The sequence below is a fragment of the Calypte anna genome, chromosome 5A, assembly GCF_003957555.1.
Source record: "Calypte anna isolate BGI_N300 chromosome 5A, bCalAnn1_v1.p, whole genome shotgun sequence".
Classification (NCBI taxonomy): Eukaryota; Metazoa; Chordata; class Aves; order Apodiformes; family Trochilidae; genus Calypte; species Calypte anna.
The window spans coordinates 31,179,644-31,200,452 of NC_044251.1; the positions used below are offsets into that span (position 1 = coordinate 31,179,644).

Sequence of the window (20,809 nt, forward strand, 5' to 3'; positions counted from 1 at the left end):
TTCGGCAGATGTCACAATAGTTACTGGGCATTTACTTATCTTTGTAGCACACTTACTGACAACACATTTTTACTACAGACATAGTATTTCTAGATAGATTGATTTCATGCATTTATTTGCCAAAACTTGTATTCAAATGAGGCGTAGGTTAAGCTAACTTTGACATTTTATAGTGAGCACATTACCTTTGCCAAAGCTGTCTCTAGCTTGTGAAAACTTAGCCTCAGAAAGAATAACCTAGTCAGAGCAATAATATTTAAAAATTAAATTCTTAATCAAAATATGAATTAAAAATTAGTTTAATTTTCTATTACTGTAACTTGTAGGCCAAAATGCAAGTATGTGTTTGTACAGCTTTTCAGAACAGTCTGGCATCTTGAAAAGTTTTATGGCTTCTGAATTAAAAAGTCATGAGAGAACTGAAGGGCTCTGTGTTAATTTTAAAGAAAGAGTAATGGCTCACTGAAAACAATGAGAAATCTATTGTCTTTAGTATTTTTGAAATAATTTTATTTTCCCAGCTTTTGGGTTTGTTTTTTTTTTTTGCTTTTATGTAATTAAACTTCCATAAATGTATACTGATTTATAGACCATAGCTATAAAATGCATTTGTTTTTGTCAGATACCAGTTAGGCACCATCAGGCTGGGTAAGTACTTGTGTTGGAGAGGAATTTGATTCTTCTGATACTGGTGCTGGCAATTCAGAAGGGAGCACTTTTCAATCCTTTTAATATGGAACAGATATCTCTTTCTAATTTTATAGCATATTTTCGTCTTAGCACTACCACAGCTTGATGGTTGGTGAAAAGACTCATATATACTGAACCCATGCCTATAAATGGAGCCACGTGGTAGAGCTGCCTTGCAAAAAGCTCCTGAAAGAGCTGCGACCTGAAGACATGCTTTGTTAAGTGCTTTGGCATTTTTCAAGATGAAAGGTCCTATAGATATGCAATGTGCTATTTTTCTTGTGTCCCTTGAGGAGCTTGAAATAAAAGTGCCTTTCAGTCACTGGACACTTTAACATCCCTAGAATGGAAACTGAAGCCCATAAGGTATAAAATTAATTTTACAATCTTACTAGCCCCTTGTTTTGTACCACTACCTTCACGTCACCACTAAGTGACATTATAAAAATAACTATATAAAAATACTAAAAACTGTTTAAATCATTTTAGTATCCCATGCTGGAAAAGTGTATAATATTCTTCCAACTAAAAAGGTTAAAATTGCATAAAACGGCATTAAAAAATTACAGTATGCATTTTTTGTTGTTACTGTAAGAGAGTATCGGTTACAATATTATCCTGACAAACTCTATCCTGTAGCCAGTTGTACTCGCCACTGACACCAGTGGAGGACATAGGCGCAGTTGCAGGCAGTCTGTTGCTTCACTGGAGGAGGCAAGGGAACGCCAGGCAAAGCAGCGATAGGCAGAGTGCTGCTGCAGTACGGAGGAATGCTGAGGCGATCCGCCGAGCTCCCCGGCTGGCAGTCGGCTCCAGCAAGTTACTGCACAACTTCTGCCTTCTATTCAGAGAGGTTCAGATCTGTGACTCTTTGCGTGGCCGAACTTCTGGCTTAGTCCTCGGAGCCCCCCGGCGGGTACTTCCCTCCGCAGGGGTGAGGATGGCTCTGTTCCACCTCGCCACGGTCTGAACGCTCCATCTCGCCGGCTCCCCTCGTCAGGCGGGAGGCAGAACCCCTCGCCGCGCCACAGGGAACCGGGGTTCGTCGCTCTTCCAGACAAGGGCCGGGTTGAGGCGGTGCAGGGGTGGCCTGGCCCGACGCTGGGGCCGCTGAGGCGAAATGGCCGTGCCGGTCCCGCGCCAGCCGAAAGACGCGGATCGTTGCCCCGCAAGCCCCCCGCCCGCATCTCCCCGCTCCAGCTAGCAGTGCCCCGGTCCCCGCCGCTGTGCTCTCCCGGCCCTCCCGGCGCCCGCACCCGCCCAGCGGCTCCCTTCCCGCGAGATCCCGGGATCTCTGACAAGGCTCTGCCGCCGCTGCGGCGCTGGGATCTCCCCTCCGCCTGCCAGCGTGCGGTCTGTAGCGCCCGCCGAGGGGGGGAGCAGCCCGGCAGCCAGTGAGGAGATGACCCCCACCGCCGCCTCCCTCCCTGCACCGGCCCCGCCGTGACGGCGCACCGGGTCCGCCCCTCCCCGCCCCGCCCCACGGGTCGCCCCCATCGCCTCAGCAGCAGAGCTGAGCGGAGCGGCCACCGCCCCAGCCGCGGCGGAGTGAATGGGTTGCCATGGTAACTGAGTGAGGCAGGCAGCAGGCCGCCGCGGCCCCAGCCGCCTCCGCTCCTCAGCGTGTGGGCGAGGAGGCAGCGGGCCGCCGCCGGGACAGTCGAGGAGAGGCCGGGAGTGTAGCGGCAGGATGGAGGACGGCTTCTCCAGCTACAGCAGCCTCTACGATACCTCCTCACTGCTCCAGTTCTGCAACGGTAAGGACGGGGACCGACTCCCGCAGTTCCCCCGGGGGAGCGGCGAGGTCCCGGCGCCCCGGCGGGGCGGAGACGGAGGCCGGCGCGGCGAAGGCAGCGCCGGCAGCGGGCCTGCCTGCGGCTGCCGCCGGCGTCTCCCCCGCCCAGGGCCGCCCGGCTCTGCAGCGTAACTCGGGGAGAGGAGGAGGAGGGAGGAAACTTCACCCCCTCAGGTTCCCCCGTTATCCTGCGGGAAACCTGCCAGCCCTCAGCGACGGGGACCCGCGGTGAGGAACTTCTGCACCTCCTTCAAGGGATTTTGTATACATATTTGTGCGTGTGTGATATATATATGTATATATATATGCGCGCGTGCGTGTGTGTGTATGTTATCGATATGTGTGTATCTGCTTCAGGGGCAGATCTGGTAGTCCAGGCGATTACCCACCGCTGCGAGTCTCTACTGTGCGGATGCAACACGAACATATATATACACATATATATATAAATACGTGTGTGCGTTCTTGTCTACGCGACCGAGCTGTGAGCGCACGTCTGTGACCCTGAAGCGCACAGTGGCACCGCGGCGGCCAGGGGCGGTCTTTCCGCACCCCTGCCCGCACCCCGCTCCACTCCCGCCCCGCTCCCGCCTCGGAGAGCCCACCTGGCGGCTCTCCGCACCAGCCAAGGGCAGCTCTGAGGTGTCTGTCAGCTGTCTGTGTGGGGTTAAGGTGGTTGGACTGCAGTTACTGTGTTTTCTTTCTGTTATTTTTTTAAGGTAGGGGTTGGTGGGGGTGGTGGCGGTGGCGGTGTGACAGTGGAGCTGCTGGGCTGCAGTGACAGGTCGTAAAAAAAGCAGAAGTCGATGAGGAACTGCCAGTACCCTCAGAAGAGGTATTTGGAGATTGGCCTGCATAGTATTTGGGATTATTCAGCTAGCTGGTGTTTACTGTTGTTTGGGGGGTAATAAATCTGGTGTCCTAAATGTTACAAAGAGTAACATTACTTCACGGTAAACTTTACATTCAAAGTACCTTATTTTTATCCTACGTAATGCTTCCTAGCAGTAAAATTGCAACTGTTCGTATTCTCATGTTTCATTGAAAATTTATTTGCAGATCTCTTATTCCTCCAGATTGTAGTAGTGGTCTGGCTTTCTACTGCTATCTGAACAGCTGGCATCAGGTTCATATTGAATTGCTTCATGACAGCAACTGCATCAAATATAACTGCCTCTTCTTTTGGAAGAAATGAAGATGATAAATGTGACATTGTTTTCTTTATGGTGTGGTGCAAGAAGGGGAGACGTAATCAGAAAACTAATACATGTGGACCTTGAGATTGTGGGAGCATTCAGTGCAATGAGCAATTGTGAGTGTGGGCAATGCATTGTGTGATGACAGGAGAGAAAACTATGACTATGTATGGGGGTTTTACACTAATAGCAGATGCCTGTTTTGCCTAAACTTAATAAATATTTCATTTTAAGTATTTTTAAAAAGAAAACATACAGCAATGTATTTCAAAGTTGATACTCTAATCCCTTTATAAGCAAGCAGTCTTCCTACCAAAATCCCTGGGCTTTGCTTTTACAGTGTTCATGGTAGCAGCACACATGTGGGAGCAGTAGGAATAGCAGCACTTTCTGAATAGTTTGAGTAAGCAGAGTAGCTTATTTCTGAGGACTGTCACTCATGTTGATTTTGTAACTCTGAGCACATACTATATGTGATAGCCATATTGTATTTTTGTTGTACACAGGTTTTAAAATCTTAAAGTTAGAATCTCATATTACAGATGTGATTGCTTACCTAGCTGCCATCTCATTGTAGATTATGAACTCAAGGGCTGTTGTAAACTTGTCTTGTTCTGTTTTTAAAAAAGAAAGTGGTTTGATTCAGAAGCCTTTCCTTTTCTGAGTTAACCTTCAATGAGACTATATTAGACAAGGAAGAACAAGAGAATCAAGCCTTTGAGTACTTCCTTGAGGTGATCAGATGTTTCACACAGATACACATGACCCATGATGAAAAATACATGTGGAGAATGCCACTGAGGGCTTTGAGGTTGAAAGAGGAAAATTGCTTTACAGGGAAGTGGAAAGCTCTTGGAGGTGTAATGGGTGGTATGAAAGACAATGTGAAGTTGGGAGTGGGGCAGGGATAAAGGAGAAGGAAGCAGTGAGTAAGTAGTGGAGAGTTAAAGGAAAATGGGATTCTGATAGAGCATAAAGTGACATAGAGAAATGGCTGGCAAGCACTCATAGTGATCATTGCTTTATGTTGTAAAGTTTTCTGTTCTGAACATGGAATAAAGCATTAATTTTAGTGTTGCAAGTAAAGACATGATGGAATTTTCTGATGTTCTTGAACTGAAGAAATGATGAAACAACTGCCTGTATGTAGTGTGTCTGGAAAGATCAGGATACAAAGCCTGTGCTCCTATAAAAACAACTGCAGATCACCTGTAGGGAATCAAGCTCTAGCCTGGGCCCAAGGATGGCTGCAGCTTCTCCCACTTCTCCCTACTTGGAGTGGGTGGGGTGGGGGAGGAAAGGAGCAGTGGTGGGCAGAGAAGGTTGTGATTGGAGTGATGAGCACAATCCCTGCTGTTGGAGGACCTGGTAAGAGAGGAAAGCAGTAATATGAGGGCAAACTTACCCAAGTCTCCCTTTCTCTCTAGAAAGGGATCTAGATTCAGGAGAAGAATTTGAGTCTTTTTTTTTCTTCCCCCTCTTTACTCATCTGCAGATCTAGTCTGTGTGATTGCTTAGTAGTGCATTTCTATGGCTTGCAATGTGTAAAAAATACACTAAATGGAGAAGGAAGGGAGAGAAGAAAGAGGTGAGGAAAATCTGTTCATTTTGAGCTGTGTGTCTAAAATCTAGGGCAAATATTTAGCACAGCTAGTTCAAAGACACCTACTTTCTTCAACTGTTTTATAGAGCAGTATGGGTAGGGTTGGCATTTGAGAAACGTGTTAATGAACACAAGTGTCAGTCGGAGATAGCATCAAAGTAAGAAATACAAATGAGTGGGTTTTCTGTTTGTTTGTTTGATTTTTTTAAAAAGTTATTTCACTTTTCTTGCCTTAGTTGCCTTAGTTTTAAACTCAGAAGAAAGTACACATCTACTGTGGAGTTTATTGCATTAATTTAAAATCTTGATTTTCAGAGGACAGTATCTTCAAATACATGAAACGCTTTGCTAGTTGCTGTGCTTATTCTGTATATAGACACTAAAATAACTCCTCTAAATGGCTTTCTAAGGACACTTCTCAACTTACCTCTCACTTTCTTGGTAATGAAGAACACTGTTGGTTTATTTGGCATATTGAAAAGTAAAGCATGGATAACCATGCCTGGTTATAGATACTCTCCTTGGTATTGATGTAATGTTTATGTTGTTCTTAGTTTGGAAACCATTATGTTTATCTACAGTCAGTAAGGGTGTTAGTAATGTGATACTTAAACTGAAGGTAGAAGTGGGAGAGTACTGATAAGACAAGATAGAGTTGAGGTTTTTGGCATCTACTTAAAAAATGATGGAGTGAATCATGCTGGATATCAAGCTCTACAGACCAAGGTGCATGTTAGAATTACAGGCAGTGCTCATCTCACCTCCATCTGATTTGTTGAGCTGCAAGAGCAATTAGTAGTGATTAGAGGCAGGCTGGGGAGGCATTTAGGGCATGGGCAGAGTGGGTCCAGTGATCACAATTCTCTATCCATTTATAGCCATAGCAATCACCTAGTGAAAATGTTCTGCATCATGCTAATGGATGTGGGCAGTGTTATTAGGCATGTAGGATGTTAAGGGTGAAATCTGTGTTCTGCAAAATGCCTGTATGGACTTAGACAAGGAAGTGAGAATTTATACTTGGTTCATATATACTTTGCAACTTGTAGCATCTTCATATTCTTCACTTGGCTAGTGGGAAAACTGCAGCTGTCAAATGACTATTTGTGCAATCACAGATGCCTTGTTTGACAGAAAATTCAAATTTAGAACACTGGGGTAAAGCAGTAAAAAAAGTGTAAAACAGATTCTCTCTTAATGAACCTGATCTATTTGGCAAGGGATTCCATAATGTTAATTACAGTGTTTAACTGATTACCTGAAGTATAACTGCTTGTAGAAGAACTTGAGTTTGAGAAAATTTGGAAGTGATACTAACGATATTAATATTCATTAAAAAGAAAAGAAATAAGAGTAAATATAATTTAAAAAAAGTTACAGTTCCTTTTAGCTCCCTCCTTCCTCTTGAAATCACTAAATCATATTATCAAGATTTTATACAGGTGATAGCTTTTATAATTTTCAGTCACTGTTACTTTTAAGTTGTGAAGAGTAAGTTGTGTGAATCAGTTCATGTACTAGTTTTGGTCAGTTTAGATCCTGTTTGAATCTTCTGCTTCTGTAATTATCCACCATTCATGGAAATAAATCAAACCTCTGTACATTTTCTCTTTCACTCATGGAGCACTGGACTGTTGCTGAGGAAGAGAATGACAAACAGGAAACCTTAATGGACAATATTATTCTGGCAGCTGGCTATTCTTTCCCATTTGACTCTCACACTTCCTCTCTCCTAACCTTCCAAAATGCAGCCAGTTGCACTCTTTCTACAGCTGGATCAAAATGGCAAAATGTAGTATGGATTAGGGAAGGAACAATGGTAAACTAAGCCTGAGAGCTTTAAGGTCAGTAGTTCAAATCTGTCAAGGGTTGGAAGAGACGGTGATTTGTTTTACTGTGGTCACTTCCTAGGAATAATGCAAACAAAAATGAGGTTTAATTTGTTGCTTAACTTTAAGATGTTGCAAGTATGTTCCAAAACATGTTGCAAACATAATAACATTAATCATACTTGTTTTTCTCAAAAGCCTGTAACAACAGAAACAGACAAACCAGGCTTCCTTATGTTTCTTCTCAAGACATTTTTCCAGGACAGCAACGTGTTTTGAGCTCAGGAGTGGAGAAGATGCTCCACATAAAGCTTGTTTTGTAGGACAGTAGAGTATTTTATTACTCAGAATTGCTTGGAGACCATTTTCTTATTTTTCCTTTCTTTGAGATTTGTTCTGATTCCTAACAATCAAACCTTACATGTAATGCTGTACCGGACTCCACATCGTTTGCACATTTTGGAAAATATTCTATATTCTACATAGAATATAAGTTGATTTTTTTAACAACTTCTTAAACTTCTATCTAGAACTACTTCTGTCCTGGAATAAAGGGGAGGGGTGGCATACAGAAACACATGGGTTTTTTTATGTGCAGTAATTGAATGCAGAATAAATCAGTATGCTATTAAAAAAAATAACTTGCTGTAATGGACACTTTCACAATATATATTGTTAGCTTATTAAAACACAAATTATTCTTTTAAATAAGATGCTATATAAGTAAAATGAATCTGTTGCTCTTCAATTAGCTATTATTTCCAAATCATGAACAATTAAAGCTTGTTTTGGCCATGGATAACACTGATTTTAGGTTTTTTGTTTGTTTTTTTGTTTTCCCACCCATGTTTTAAAAACAAATGAAAATACTGACCAGTCATGAGGTAATTCTTTGGTGATAGTCACACCTCGAACAGAATCTGTGTCAGTATTAGCAATATGGAGAGAAACAAGTATCAAATCTTTTATCATGAATAAAACAACATACAGAATTGCAAATGAAAGCATTGAGCTCTCAGCAGAAAAGCATGCTTTATCTGATCTTCAAGGAGTTAAAAAAATAATAGTACTTTATAGAGCCTATAAAATATGTGTTTTAAGTTGTAATTAAGAATAGCAAAACTTGGATTCTATTATTTAAGCTTAAACCATGTGCAACAATTCAAATAAGGATTAAAATTGCATTAGAAGTACATTATTAAAAAGTGAATACATGAGCAGGCAGTGAGGGAGTACACCAGTCGGTGACATACATTTTAATAGGTTTTATCCTGACTTCCCTCCTGTTTCTCCTTTGCTTAGAAATTTAAGATGAAGATTTTAAAGTTGATGCTTCAGTTCTTTTGTCAAGTGAAATTTTGCAAAGCTATAATGAAGAACCTGCCTTTTGATCATTAAAATGTAGAGGAAGATGTGAGAAAATAAGTAGGAAGGATGCATGAAACAATGTAATGACTATTTTTTTTTTTTTTTTGTGGGGTGCTTGCTGTTCACAAATGACACTAATTGAGCAACCAGAAGATATTGCAAAAGCTTCAAGGGAGTGCAGAAGGACCTCTGGAGTCCTCTTCCATGAAACATAATTTAAAATGTTTGCCCATTACATAATTAAAATATGGAAGTAGCTCCCTGACGTTTTTTAGGGAGATGGGGTGGGGATAATGATATGTTAACATGATTTCACTAAATTAATTCTTTGGAAAGTAATTAAGTGAGATTGTCCACACTCCATTACTTCCAAAGGGTGAAATCTGACATGCCATCATTTTCTTTCTTTGAAATGACTGATTATTGAATAACTATAATATATTTGTTTGAACACTATTATTGGAGGTCACTAGCAATGTTTTGAGATACTGTGGAATGTAGGAACTAATTGCTTTTTTGGATTTAAAATCTGAAATAAACATCTCATTTTGATAAAAACACTTAATAGCATAGACCTTGTATTTGATTGGAAACTTGTGTGTTTCCTGCAAACAGGAAAGAAGAAATATTTTCTGGTTTTAAGTGTAAGTTCTATAATCTGTTTGAGGTTGATATATGAAATCTTACTACTGGCTTGTGGTCATCTAAGAATTGTGTGTGAACACAAGCTTTAAAATGTGAGGTTCCTAAGACACAGGAGTAGATTAGCACATTTCAATATGAAAATAGTAGAGACAGAGAAACAATAATGATTTCAAGCTTTCAATTATATTAATTGATGTAAACTCTAAATGGAGATGCTGCTTTAAGCAGTATGCAGGGTCCAGCAGGTGGGACCTCCTCCTGATCCTGAAATAAGCACATTAGGCTTAATGTGTTGCATGACATGGTCCCTGCCACTCAGTGTCCGATGAATTGCATGCCCTCAAAGCATGGCTCCTTGGAGGTGAGGAGGTCTGTGGCTAGATGGGTGGTCTGGTGTGGCTGCCAGGGCCAAAGGGGCAAGGGGGTCTTTAGCTCAACTGATAAAAAGCTGAGATGCATTAGCATATCCTGAGACTCAGGCCAATCCTTGAAGCACTCTCTGTGCTTCTGCCTTTCTTCCAAATACAGACCACAGTAATAGGGCAGCGACAGCCAGGACTGTCCTCAAGGTTTTGTGAAAAATGAGACCATCTTTTTTAGGTTCCTAAATGTAAACCTAAACATCGATTCTGGCATTAAATTTTAAAATTGGATTTGAGAAGATTCTGTCCATGGATTACATGATGAATGGGTATAAAGCATATCTAAAATAGCACAGTGTGCCAAAGTAAACAGTACTTTTGTGATTTGGAGTAGGACAAAATCCTGGTGCTGTGAGTTTGGCTGTGGACTTCAGAAGGACTGTAATTTCAAACTCTGGAAACACTCATGGCAAACTCCTGTTGAATTGAAGAAAATGAGGATTCTTAGAAATTTTAGCTCTTACAGTAAGAATATACACCACTGTAATTTAACTAACTCTGTATGATATCGTGCACGGATGGAGGTGTTAGGGTAGTTGTTTTGTTTTTCTCCCTTTTATGCTAGATGATACATGTGTGAGATCCCTGTGGTGTCTATTTCAGTCTGGAAATATGTAATTTCCTCTGTGTTCAGATATTTTAATGATCCTTTGGGACAAAAGATTTCACACATACAATTTTAAAGTTAAGCATTTAGATATTTTTCAAGGCTTCTCTACTGAGAAGTTAGAAAAGATTAACTTTTAAAATTTGGGATTTTGGTATGTGTTCTGGCAGATGGGTAGGCTAGGGTCAGTTACTGGTGGCATCCAGAAACTCTTCCTGCAATGGTATGCTCCAGGATCTGCAGCTGTTGGGTAGAATACTTTAGAAGAAGTATATGTAAGCTGCACCAACTCCACAATTCTGTATATTAGTGCTACATCTATATTAGCAGGAAATGTGGGACAAGAGGAAGAAATCTGTAAAGCAAACCAGTTTGTAGTGAGGAGACTGATACCCAGATGTCCCTTCCAACCCAGCCAATTCTATGATTCTATGATTCTATGTCTCTGCATCTACCATGGACTGCATCTAGTCTGATACTGAGGGCCAAACAGTCAGCAGCACTCCAGTGCTCCTGGTGTGCTACTGGAGTAGGAAGACCTGGCCACCATGTGGGCCAGAGAGGGGCAAGGGGAGATGATCACTGCACAGGCACCCTCTGAACTAAAATATGCAGAGGGAGGCAGTGGTTATCAAAGTCAGAACAGTACTGGTGTGGCAGCTAGAGCTGGGGCAGTTTCCCTGTCATCTTAAAGAGTTGTGGCTCTAGTCTCTTACCATCATTCTTTCTAATTTGACAAGAAATAGGGTTGGTACCTTACTCCTGAAAAGATGCTTGCTTCTTGTTCCACTGTTTTTCTTAAGAAGAGATTCTTAGTATCATGACCATGGCACCATAGGATTCATACTGGGCTTGACCAGTTCTGTAGGTCTGAACATTTATTAAAGGTTTGCTTATCAAAAAGCTCAGTATGGACAATGATCATGTTTAGAACTGAAAATTAAAAACTCTTGGCTTCCTTTGAGCAAAGTTGAATGAATCAGACAGAACTAAAATCAAGACTTCACATTTTTAACAGTTCTGCCTTATTGAAAGATCCAAGCCAGTCGTTTTAAAGGTGGTGGTGGTGGTATGATGTGGGTGTAGCAGTTTACCTGGCCTTTCTATTATTTAATAGCTCAGTGTTTCCACCTCTGTTTTAAAAGCTGTATGAAACAGTTTACAAATAGGGTTTTTGGTTGTGTTATTCCCTGCCAGTATGTCTGGTGACCTGGATGCTCCATTTTGTTTGTTTGGGTTTTTGTAATGGGTAAGAAACTGAGTCAAGGAATTAAATATTCAGCTATGGAATTGAAAAATGTTTGCCATTGTGTTAAATGAATGCTTTATTACTAAACCTCATGGAAATTGGAAAAGATGTTTGTTGATATGGTCTCCCAAAAGCAAGATACCTGTATCTGATAATTTTTTGTGGAGTTTGTTGATGTAAAGCATTAAGGTAAACCTTTACTGCAGTGAACAGAGTAGTGTGGTTTATTCCAACATTGTCTCATGTGTAAGTTATTTGAGGGATTCCATTCTGTAGCCATCATTCCAAGGTAGGATACTCTTGCTGGGACCCTAACCTCTTACATGAAGATATTATGCTGGGTAATGGATATACTTATTTCCAATATGAGTTTAAACAGGGTAAATCAATAAGAGGGCAACCTATGACTTTTTCTTCTTCTTCTTCCTTTCCTTTTCCTCCTTTCTTTTTCTTTTAATTTTTTCTTTTTTCTTTTTTCTTTTTTTTCCCTTATCATCTCCTCTTCCTCCTCCTTCCTCCTCCTTCCTCCTCCTCTTCCTCCTCCTCTTCCTCCTCCTCTTCCTCCTCCTCTTCCTCCTCCTCTTCCTCCTCCTCTTCCTCCTCCTCTTCCTCCTCCTCTTCCTTTCCCAAAGGCAAAGCTAAATTGAAAGAACCCATTCTTTTATCTGCTTATTTTCAAAAAAGTTACCTTGTTTCTGATACACACTGTAAATAAAACAAACTAATAAAATCTTTCTAACTAGTAACTTTGAAGATGAGTACTGCCAAGTGATAATGTTTCAATGAAGAAAGGAAGGAATACAATGTGGCATAGATGGGGAGACTGCTGGGGGATGTTACAGGGGATGAGCTGGGCCCATCGGTGTTAGGGGATAAGAGAGTGTATAGTGTTGCTTAGGTGTAAAGGTTAGGAAACCAAAGGGCTGTGGGAGCTGGAAGGTAGTATTAAATTCAGGACTCTCAGGTTAAGTGGATTCTCATCTTGGGGGCAAACCTGATGCCACTTCCCCCCCAGCCATCCTTTCCCATGCTCAGGCTCCAATAGCTGTAGCAGATAACCTGCCATGCACCATGGGACTGCTCAGGAGGAAGGTCTCGCTTCCCTTTCTCTTGCTCCCCATGGTTTTACCCACTCAAAACTTGACAGACTAATTTGTCAGAGTTACTTTACCATGCTAACCCAACAGAAAAAAAATTACCCAGTGCGTGTGTGTGCGGTGCTTTGGTTTTGCTGTGCTAGTTTTCTGCCGGGTCAGAAAATTCAATCTGCTTCCAGAGGCAGCAGAAGATGAATTATAGGAGTAGAGGGTCCTGCAGGCAGTCCAGCAAATTCTAGATCAGCCTTTATCTTGTGGAGCTGGACCCTTGCTTTTGTCATTGCAGCTGCTTGTGGCACCATGTGTTGCACAGCATCCATAAATTAATCCAAGTTAGAAGTGATACCCATCTGTTTTGTATTGCAAGTAGAAGTGGTCCCCTTTTTTTTTCTGTATTGTGCCAGGCGTAGTGGTGGTGGGCGAAATTATAAAACAACGTGCAAGGCAGCTCAGGGGAGAGGCAAGCAGCTGCTAGAAGGCAATAATAAAGAGGAAAAGGACTTTTTGACTGCTATAAATATGATTTATATTGGAATTAAAAGTTCATAGATGTGAAAAATTATGTATGCATCATAAATTTCATTTTCAATTGTGTTCGAAGTGGAGTGGACTAGGATAATTTTTTTTACTATTGAGTTCCTGAATTTATGTAGTGAATGTTTTATTTGTATGGTTGCTTTCCTGTGTGTCTCTCTGTATTATTTATTTATTTTTCTCTCTGGAAGCTATGAATCCCAAAATTTTTTGTAAATCTTCTTATGTTCTTTGCAGAATATGACATCACATTTGATTCAAAAGAATTTCATTGTTAGCCCCAGGCACACAGGTGTACTCACAATGTTTTTACACACAGAAATTTTAATTCCTGATTGCTTATCATCTCCTTTTTTTCTTGCACTTTAAAGCTTTGTAACTGTATTTCTTAGAATTTTTGTTTTTACTTTTGAGAGCTAAATAAAGTTTATATCAGAAGAACAATGATCTTTCTTCTGTTGTCTTTTTTTAGGAACACACTGTTTTCAAGAACACATTGATCAGATTATTCCACAACTTTGCAGGAAAAGGCATACCCTAAAACCAGAATTAATTGGTAACAAATGCCATCAGTGTGATGCTGACACTCTGTTCTCAGAATCAAGTCTGGCTGCCTACAGCTGAAGCATCTCTTTTTGATTACAGTGGTCTCATGGCAAGGGTTAAGGGAAGATCCACAAGGTCTCTGTGTACTGACAAATTTGAACAAAAATACTCTTGCAGGAACTAGCAGTCATCTTCAGTGGTCCTGTGTAGGAAGGCCTGGATTAAAAGTCTTGCCCTGGAGAGAACAGTTATGTGTCCTGCTTGCCTGCTCTTTGCTTCCAAAAAGCTGGAGGAAGCCTGAAGCAGCTCCAGTGAATCCTGCAAGGATTTTGCAAAGCATTTTGGTTGATGCTGGGTTATTAACCCTGGTAGCTGTGACTCAGAAATTTATGACAGATTTCTGTTCATATTGTTCCAGGAGGGTGTAACTTCAGAGTTTTCCCTCCTTTCTAGTTTTTATTTTTGAGTTTTACAACCTCCTAAATTTGGCAGTTGCTTCTCCTAGTGCAAATCTCTAGGCATGTGCTATGTGAAGCTTTGAAGTATCTGCTGCCTGACTGAAGCCTCTCTAGAGGCATGGGGAAGGATAATAAGGTTTCTGGGTTTGACTTTTTTTTTTTTCTTTCTTTTCAGCACATGGATATTTTAACGCAAGAATAAGCAAAATGGCTAATTTTAGTACAGTTCCTAAAATTACAGAATTACAAATCAACAATGGGGAAAACCACATGTATTTTTGTGAAAACTTTAGTATCTAGCACTAGGAACTGATTAATCCATTTAAAACATGGAAAATGAGATTCAGGGGGAGATACTTTGTTACAGATCGGTTTTCTTAGATGTTGCCTAAGTACAGGAAAGTTGAGGAAAGTTCCTAAGTACCAGGAAAGTTGAGGAAAGATATTCAGGAAAACAGCACAAGCTTTTGGATCTTTACAGGTGGCTTGTGCTGAGAGAAGCCCAAGGGGTTCTTCTGAGATTCTTTACACACAAACCTTGGGAAACAAATGAGCATTGTTAAAGTGACTTAGTCTTTCAGAATGTTTCATCCTTATGATAAAAGTAGCAACTTAAAGGAAAAAAAAAAAAAGGTTTTGACATTTTTGACAGACTTCCACATGATAATTAGATAGTAAAAAGCAGGTGTGGGTTGGCAAGCCATTAGTTATGAATGATGTGCAAGTTCGTATGCATTTTTCTTTAAGCAACATTGTACCTAAGATGAAGCCCTTTGAACAGTTGTATAAAGCAGAGGTTTTAAAGTGAAAATAGGCTGTATCCATTTGGAATAATGCAAAAGAAGCTGGGGAAAACTACTAGCACTCTTAATTTCTATTTCTGAATAACTCTTTTGTGTAGGTAAGAAGTAAATAGAGCATATTATGCATATAATCTTAGAACTGTGTGTATGAGGTTCCAGTTACATTCAGTGTCTCATTTATTCACATTCAGATTTACTTTCTGGAATAATAACCTTTTTCTTTCTGTGTACTGTGAGAATTACCCTTACCTTTGCATTCTGTTGAAGGTGCAGGAAAAACACTGAAAAGAGAAGATGGTTTCTGTAGTTTGTATCAAGGAGAAGGAGGAATGGACAGAAGGAGGAAAGATGAAGCAGGCTTTGTTGCAGCTGTAGAATATCTATTAGTCCAAAGGGAAATTGATTATGAGAAAGTATGCACAAGACAGAAGAAAATTTGGTGTGGTGTCATAAGCAGATGAAAGGCAGTGGTGGCAGCAGGATTGATTTTGGGTAGCGGCAGCTGCCCCTTCTCCTTCTGCCATCTTTCTGGCTTCGTGCATTGGGTTTTGTGCATGTTCTGGGTGCCATGCTTTCCACCTGCATACTGGATCCAATCTCCTTCCTGTTGAAAACTGTGACCCATTCCTACTTTAAGCCCCCTGAGCTCCTGGCATGGCAGCTCTGCCAGCTGTCTGCAGTAACTTGTAGTGGGAGGCACTTATCCTATGCCTTGAGATTGTGACTCCCAAATGTCTGTAGCTCACAGAAGTGATTGCATCCCTGCGTGTACTGACTTGAGATGTGGGGCAAGGTCTTCCATAAAATAAGTAGCAATGACAGCTGCCTGTGTTGCAGGTACTTGTCTGGGGACAGCCAGGAGTTAGTTAGGGAAGTTTGGTCCATGCTGTCAATTTTTAGATACTGTTTTCACTGCATATTTTTAGCACTATTTTGATTTCTTGAGAGAAGTTCTGGCTGAGTGCTGGAGGACTCAGCACTGTTGAGGAGGACCATTTTCCCAGCACTCTGTCTCATTTTGCCAGGCTGCAAGTCTTTCAGAAATGGAATGTGAGCTGCTGAAATAGCAGCTGATGTTTCTGCTGTGCATGCTGTATTCTCTCACAACAGTGGTGTTAATCAGGCGTCATGTATAGGCCTCAGCAGCAAAACTATATGCTCTCCAGCTCTTGTCACACCTTACTCTGTAGTCTTTAGCCTCACAGAACAACTGAGACCCTGACTGAGGGCTGCAGGGGTAGGACTGGGTAGATGTTACCTATCATGGAGACAGGGAACACCTTCCACTATCTCTGGTTGCTTGAAGCTTCATCCAACCTGACCTTGAATGCTTACAGTGATGGAGCTTCCACAGCTTCTGTGGGCAACCTGTTGCAGTGTCTCACCTGACAACAGGTTGAAGTTTGAAAGCTTCCATGACCTCCACCATGAGAGCATATTATTTTGCACGCTTTCTAAGGAAATGCAGATTTACTGGGTTTTATCTTTACTCTGCTGTAGGCAGCTATTTCTGAAACAAAATTTTATCATCTTCTAGTATGGATCCACCTACACTAATACACTCTCCTTCCTGTCAGTTATTTTTGTGGATAAAGTAGCAAGCATTTAGAAACTTCCAAACCTCTGGAAAACATGATAAAATTATTAGGCTTTCCTTTTTAAGCTTTGGGAAGTTAGACAGCATTAGAACTAAGGCTGAATAATGAAGCTTAAGGCACAAATGTTTTATTCATGTGTTTCCAAATTTTTAAATTACTTCATCACTCCCTATAGTTCTTGTTGAGTTCTGCCTCATGTTTCACACGATATACTGTCTCTGAGTCCAATAAATCCAGTAAAAGTATTTAATGTCCATTTGAAAATCCGTAAATATAAAGCCATTAAATTTTTTTGCCAGTTAAAAAGCTTCTCTTTCCAGCAAGGAGAGCTAGAAATAATGAAGTACTTACAAGACAGTAAAAAGACCAAAAATTAATGATATTTTTCTGTGATTTTTTTTTTTTTTTTAATGAATTGGGAAGTGGAAGCTATCACGATCTGGATGACTCCTCAAAACATGGAGATTTTTTTCCCTAAAACACTTAGGTTCTGGGTTTTTTTTGTGTTCCTATTTTGGTGATTTCCCCCCCTTTCCCCCCCCCTTTCCCCCCCCCTTTTCTCCCCCTTTTCTCCCCCTTTTCTCCCCCCCTTTTCTCCCCCCCTTTTCTCCCCCCCTTTTCTCCCCCCTTTTCTCCCCCCTTTTCTCCCCCCCTTTTCTCCCCCCCTTTTCCCCCCCCTTTTCCCCCCCCTTTTCCCCCCCTTTTCCCCCCCCTTTTCCCCCCCCTTTTCCCCCCCCTTTTCTCTCTTTATTGATAGTATGCTTGTGGAGCTGTCTTGTTTCCGTTTAAAATTTTGTGGATAGAATATCCACCCAGAGTCACTGGGTGTGCAATTCCTTTGCTTTAGCAGCACCAAGTGCTACAGTGAATGGTTGCTGGTTCAAGTGGAACTGGGGCTGCCTGATCAACCAGATCATTTTCCATTTTGCTTCAGGTTTTGACTTTGCAAATATAAAATGCATGGTTTTGGTGAAGAATCAAAAGTCAGAAACTGTTACATATAAGAACACTGAGTGTGAGGAGCTGGGTCACTAGCCCAGGAAAGCTGTAGCTTTGGGGATAAAACTTCTCTGCCATGGAGAGAGACTGATGTCCATGAGTTTGCATATGTTTAATATGTCCTTAGGCATATTATGACAAGGAGTATGTCCTTTTAGTCTCTGTCTTACCTTGAGATTGATTGTTTATTACAATTGTGTCCTTTAAATAGCTATTTTCATGCTGAAACTTTTCTGTACCAGATTTTACTCCTGTTTGTCTTCTGCTAAACTGAAGGGCATTTTGAAAAAGGCATATCCTGCTTGCCTCATCTAGCTTAGAAAGTTGATGTGCTGTGAGTGGATATTGTTTACTGAGCTATCTCTTGAGTGTAGTAGAGAGAAATGTTTTCCAATCAGTTTCAGACTTTTTCCTACTTCTTATAAATCTAGTAGTTTCCAGTTTCAGTGTGTTGCTTGGCTTACTAATCATGTAAATCCCTGCTCTGTGCTCTGCTGAGGAAGCTTACTGCACCTGGGTGCAGTTTTGGGCAAATCTTATGGCTGAAATAATCTTTCCATACTTGGAGACCGCTAGTCTGTGTTCAGGTCTGATTTAAAAATGTACCTCTTTGAATCATAGATAAAGATTGTAATATTAAGTGGTGTCCTGGCGTGTTTTGAATTTGGCTTCTGAAGTTGTAGTTAAAAAAAGGAAAGGATCAGAGAGGGGAATATGGGTAAATAAATTCACAGCTCACAAGTGAAAACACTGAAAATATTAAATGTAGTTGAAGTGGCTATACTTGCCCTACCTTGTGTTCGTACTTTTGTATACAGAGGTCTGACTTATGCTAAGTCCACCGTATCCAGAGCTAAGAAAGCATTAGAAAACTTTTTCTCTAAAGCTCCAGGGCCATATTAGCCTTAAAGGTTTGAATTTTCTGGTAGGCTCCACCTTATCATGACGGTTGAAGCTCAGATGCTCAGTAATCAGAGTGACAAGAGCTTTATCAGCCAGGCTTTCTGCAGTGTTTGTTGGCACTAGTACTTCAGCTCACTGCCATTAGGAGATGGCTTGTGGGAAATGATTTCCCTGTGCAGCCTTCACCCATCTAATCTCTCAGGTGCAAATCAAGCAGGAGAAGTACTGACTGTCGCCAGAAGGAAATCGGTCCCAGAAAGTCCTTGAGGGAGAGGAACAATCATGAGCCATGCTCAGCTTGGACCTTGGCCTGAGCCTTGTTCCCAGCCAAGGGCAGACCAGGCAGCTCCTGGCTCTCCCCCTCCCTTTTACTGGGGACTCTGTAGTCTTGGGGAGATACAATACTGCAGCAGCTGATCAAACCATATTTGTAAACCTTTTTTTCAGCAAACATGAAAGTTATGAAACAGATTATCTCTCTCTCTCCTCCTTTCCTGCTCTGCGGAACTCTGAATTTCTTTGAAAATAGACCACGTGTGTGTTGCTGTAGGATGGTGCAGAGGGTGGTGCAAGTCTTGGAGTGCAACTCCTTTACTCTCATAGGGCAGCAGGACCATGCTTGCATAATGTGCTGGGAATGGCATTGCAGATGGGTGAAATCTGTAACAATGCTATGCACCCCACTGTGGTAAAAATAAGAACATGAGTTCATGCTAGGGAATCCAGTTAAAATAAAAACAATGCAAATTGCCTTTAATTAGAGGAGTTGCATTTTAAACTAAATAATTATTCAGATTATGGATATTTCCTGAAACAAACCTGTAATTTAAAAAAAATTATTTTGCTTTCTAAAGATAGTAAAAAAGGAGATTTTCTTCCTTCTCTGTATCCTGAAAAGCCCTGAAGTGGTCCTCTTCTGGTTATCACCAGGAGATCTAACACTATCAAATGCAGTGTCTCTGGCTGTATTTGAGTCCTTGGCAGGGGCAGTTTGTTCTTTCTCCATTAGTGGTAGTAAAGATTTTTCTCTGGAGAGAGAAAATGTATGATCTGAAGATTTTAGAATCAACCAAAAATATTATTAACATAAATAATTTTAAATTGTAGATTTTATATGTTTCAGAATAAAATGAAAAGAAGACTCAACATTAATTGAATACAAAGACAGACAGTACAGGAAAAAGTCCAGTCTGTTGAAGGCATCTGGTGTTCTTTTTTCCTCTTCTGTCCAAGCAAGGCTGTCACTAACAAAAATACTCCCAAGCACTGAACTGTCAATAGTGAAAAAAAATGGTACATTACTGTGAAAGGTTTTGAAAGAAGACTTAAAATAGCTTTCTAAATTTGAGAAAATTTTTTCCTTTAAATATTCAGATCATGATTTGTCTTTCTGACAACCTGTAATGAAGCCTAATGTAATACTGCATTAATTTCAGAAACTAAAGTATTAACGACGTACAGAGTTCCAAAAAAAAGTCAGACTGCTGCTGGAAGTGAAACCATTAGCTGAGAGGCAGTTACTAGAGTTTGTAAAAGTAATAAATCTGCTTTTGATATCAATAACCCATTCTGCAGGTGCAGGAGGAATGTTTTGTTCTCTTCACATTATGTTGCTTACTTTGAGTCTACAGAAGACAATTCAAAAAGCTGGTAGGCCTTTAAGAAATGTAAATGGGGGTTATATCTTAAATAGGATGCCATTTATTAGAAGCTGGGGTTTTCCAATTCTTAGTTCTCAAAGGATATGATTATGAAATAAGATAAAACACTAACTATTTCTAATTGCCAACTACGGATTTATTGCTATTGAAGTAGTCTCCACCTTAGTAAATTTTTAATTTCTTAAATTTCAGTTGTTTTATTTCTTACGTATTGATGAAATTCCATAGAATTTTCAATTAAAAAAAAAATTATAAGATGTCATAGGTAAAACATGGAAGGTCCAAGCAAATTTGACTATCAGTTGCTGTTCTAATTTTGAATGTGAAAGCTAAAGTGAAGAAATGTATGTTGAGCTAAGTAGCTGAGTGTTAATATCTTGTTATCTGTAATGTAATGTAAAGGCTGCATTTAACTGCAGATGAACTAGTAGCTGATAGGTCTCAGTGGTTTCTTGCTACTGTGAATCATCTTTTGTCTAGGAAAATAACTTAAGTACAACACAAAGGAATAAAATAAAATTAATTTGTAATTCTGACATTGGTAACTTTTTCTTCCTTTTGAATCTGCCTGACTGCATTTAGAAGTCAATATTTCTACTTTATTTGCATACAACATAGCTGAAGAATCCAGTGAAGGCATACAGTTTTTTTAAAGGCAGTGAAAATATATTGAATTAAGTACTGATAAAGTTTCTAAAATGTTTTGTGTTCTAGTCTTGTGGAGTTTATTTGTTGGAAACATGTTTAGTGGAAGCAAATCTTGTATCTAAGTTGGATGGGCTTTTTGTCTAACAATGCTAAACAAA

The 20,809-nt window shown here is 40.5% G+C and overlaps 1 protein-coding gene across 1 annotated transcript in view; it reads left to right on the top strand.

Annotated features, from left to right (window-relative positions):
* Positions 1-2,173: 2,173 nt before the first annotated feature.
* Positions 2,174-20,809, top strand: part of EML1 (EMAP like 1) — a 77,477-nt gene continuing 58,841 nt past the window's right edge. The window contains 1 exon segment of the mRNA XM_030452431.1: positions 2,174-2,447. Within this exon segment, the coding sequence (XP_030308291.1) occupies positions 2,381-2,447 (67 nt within the window). The 5' untranslated portion in view covers positions 2,174-2,380.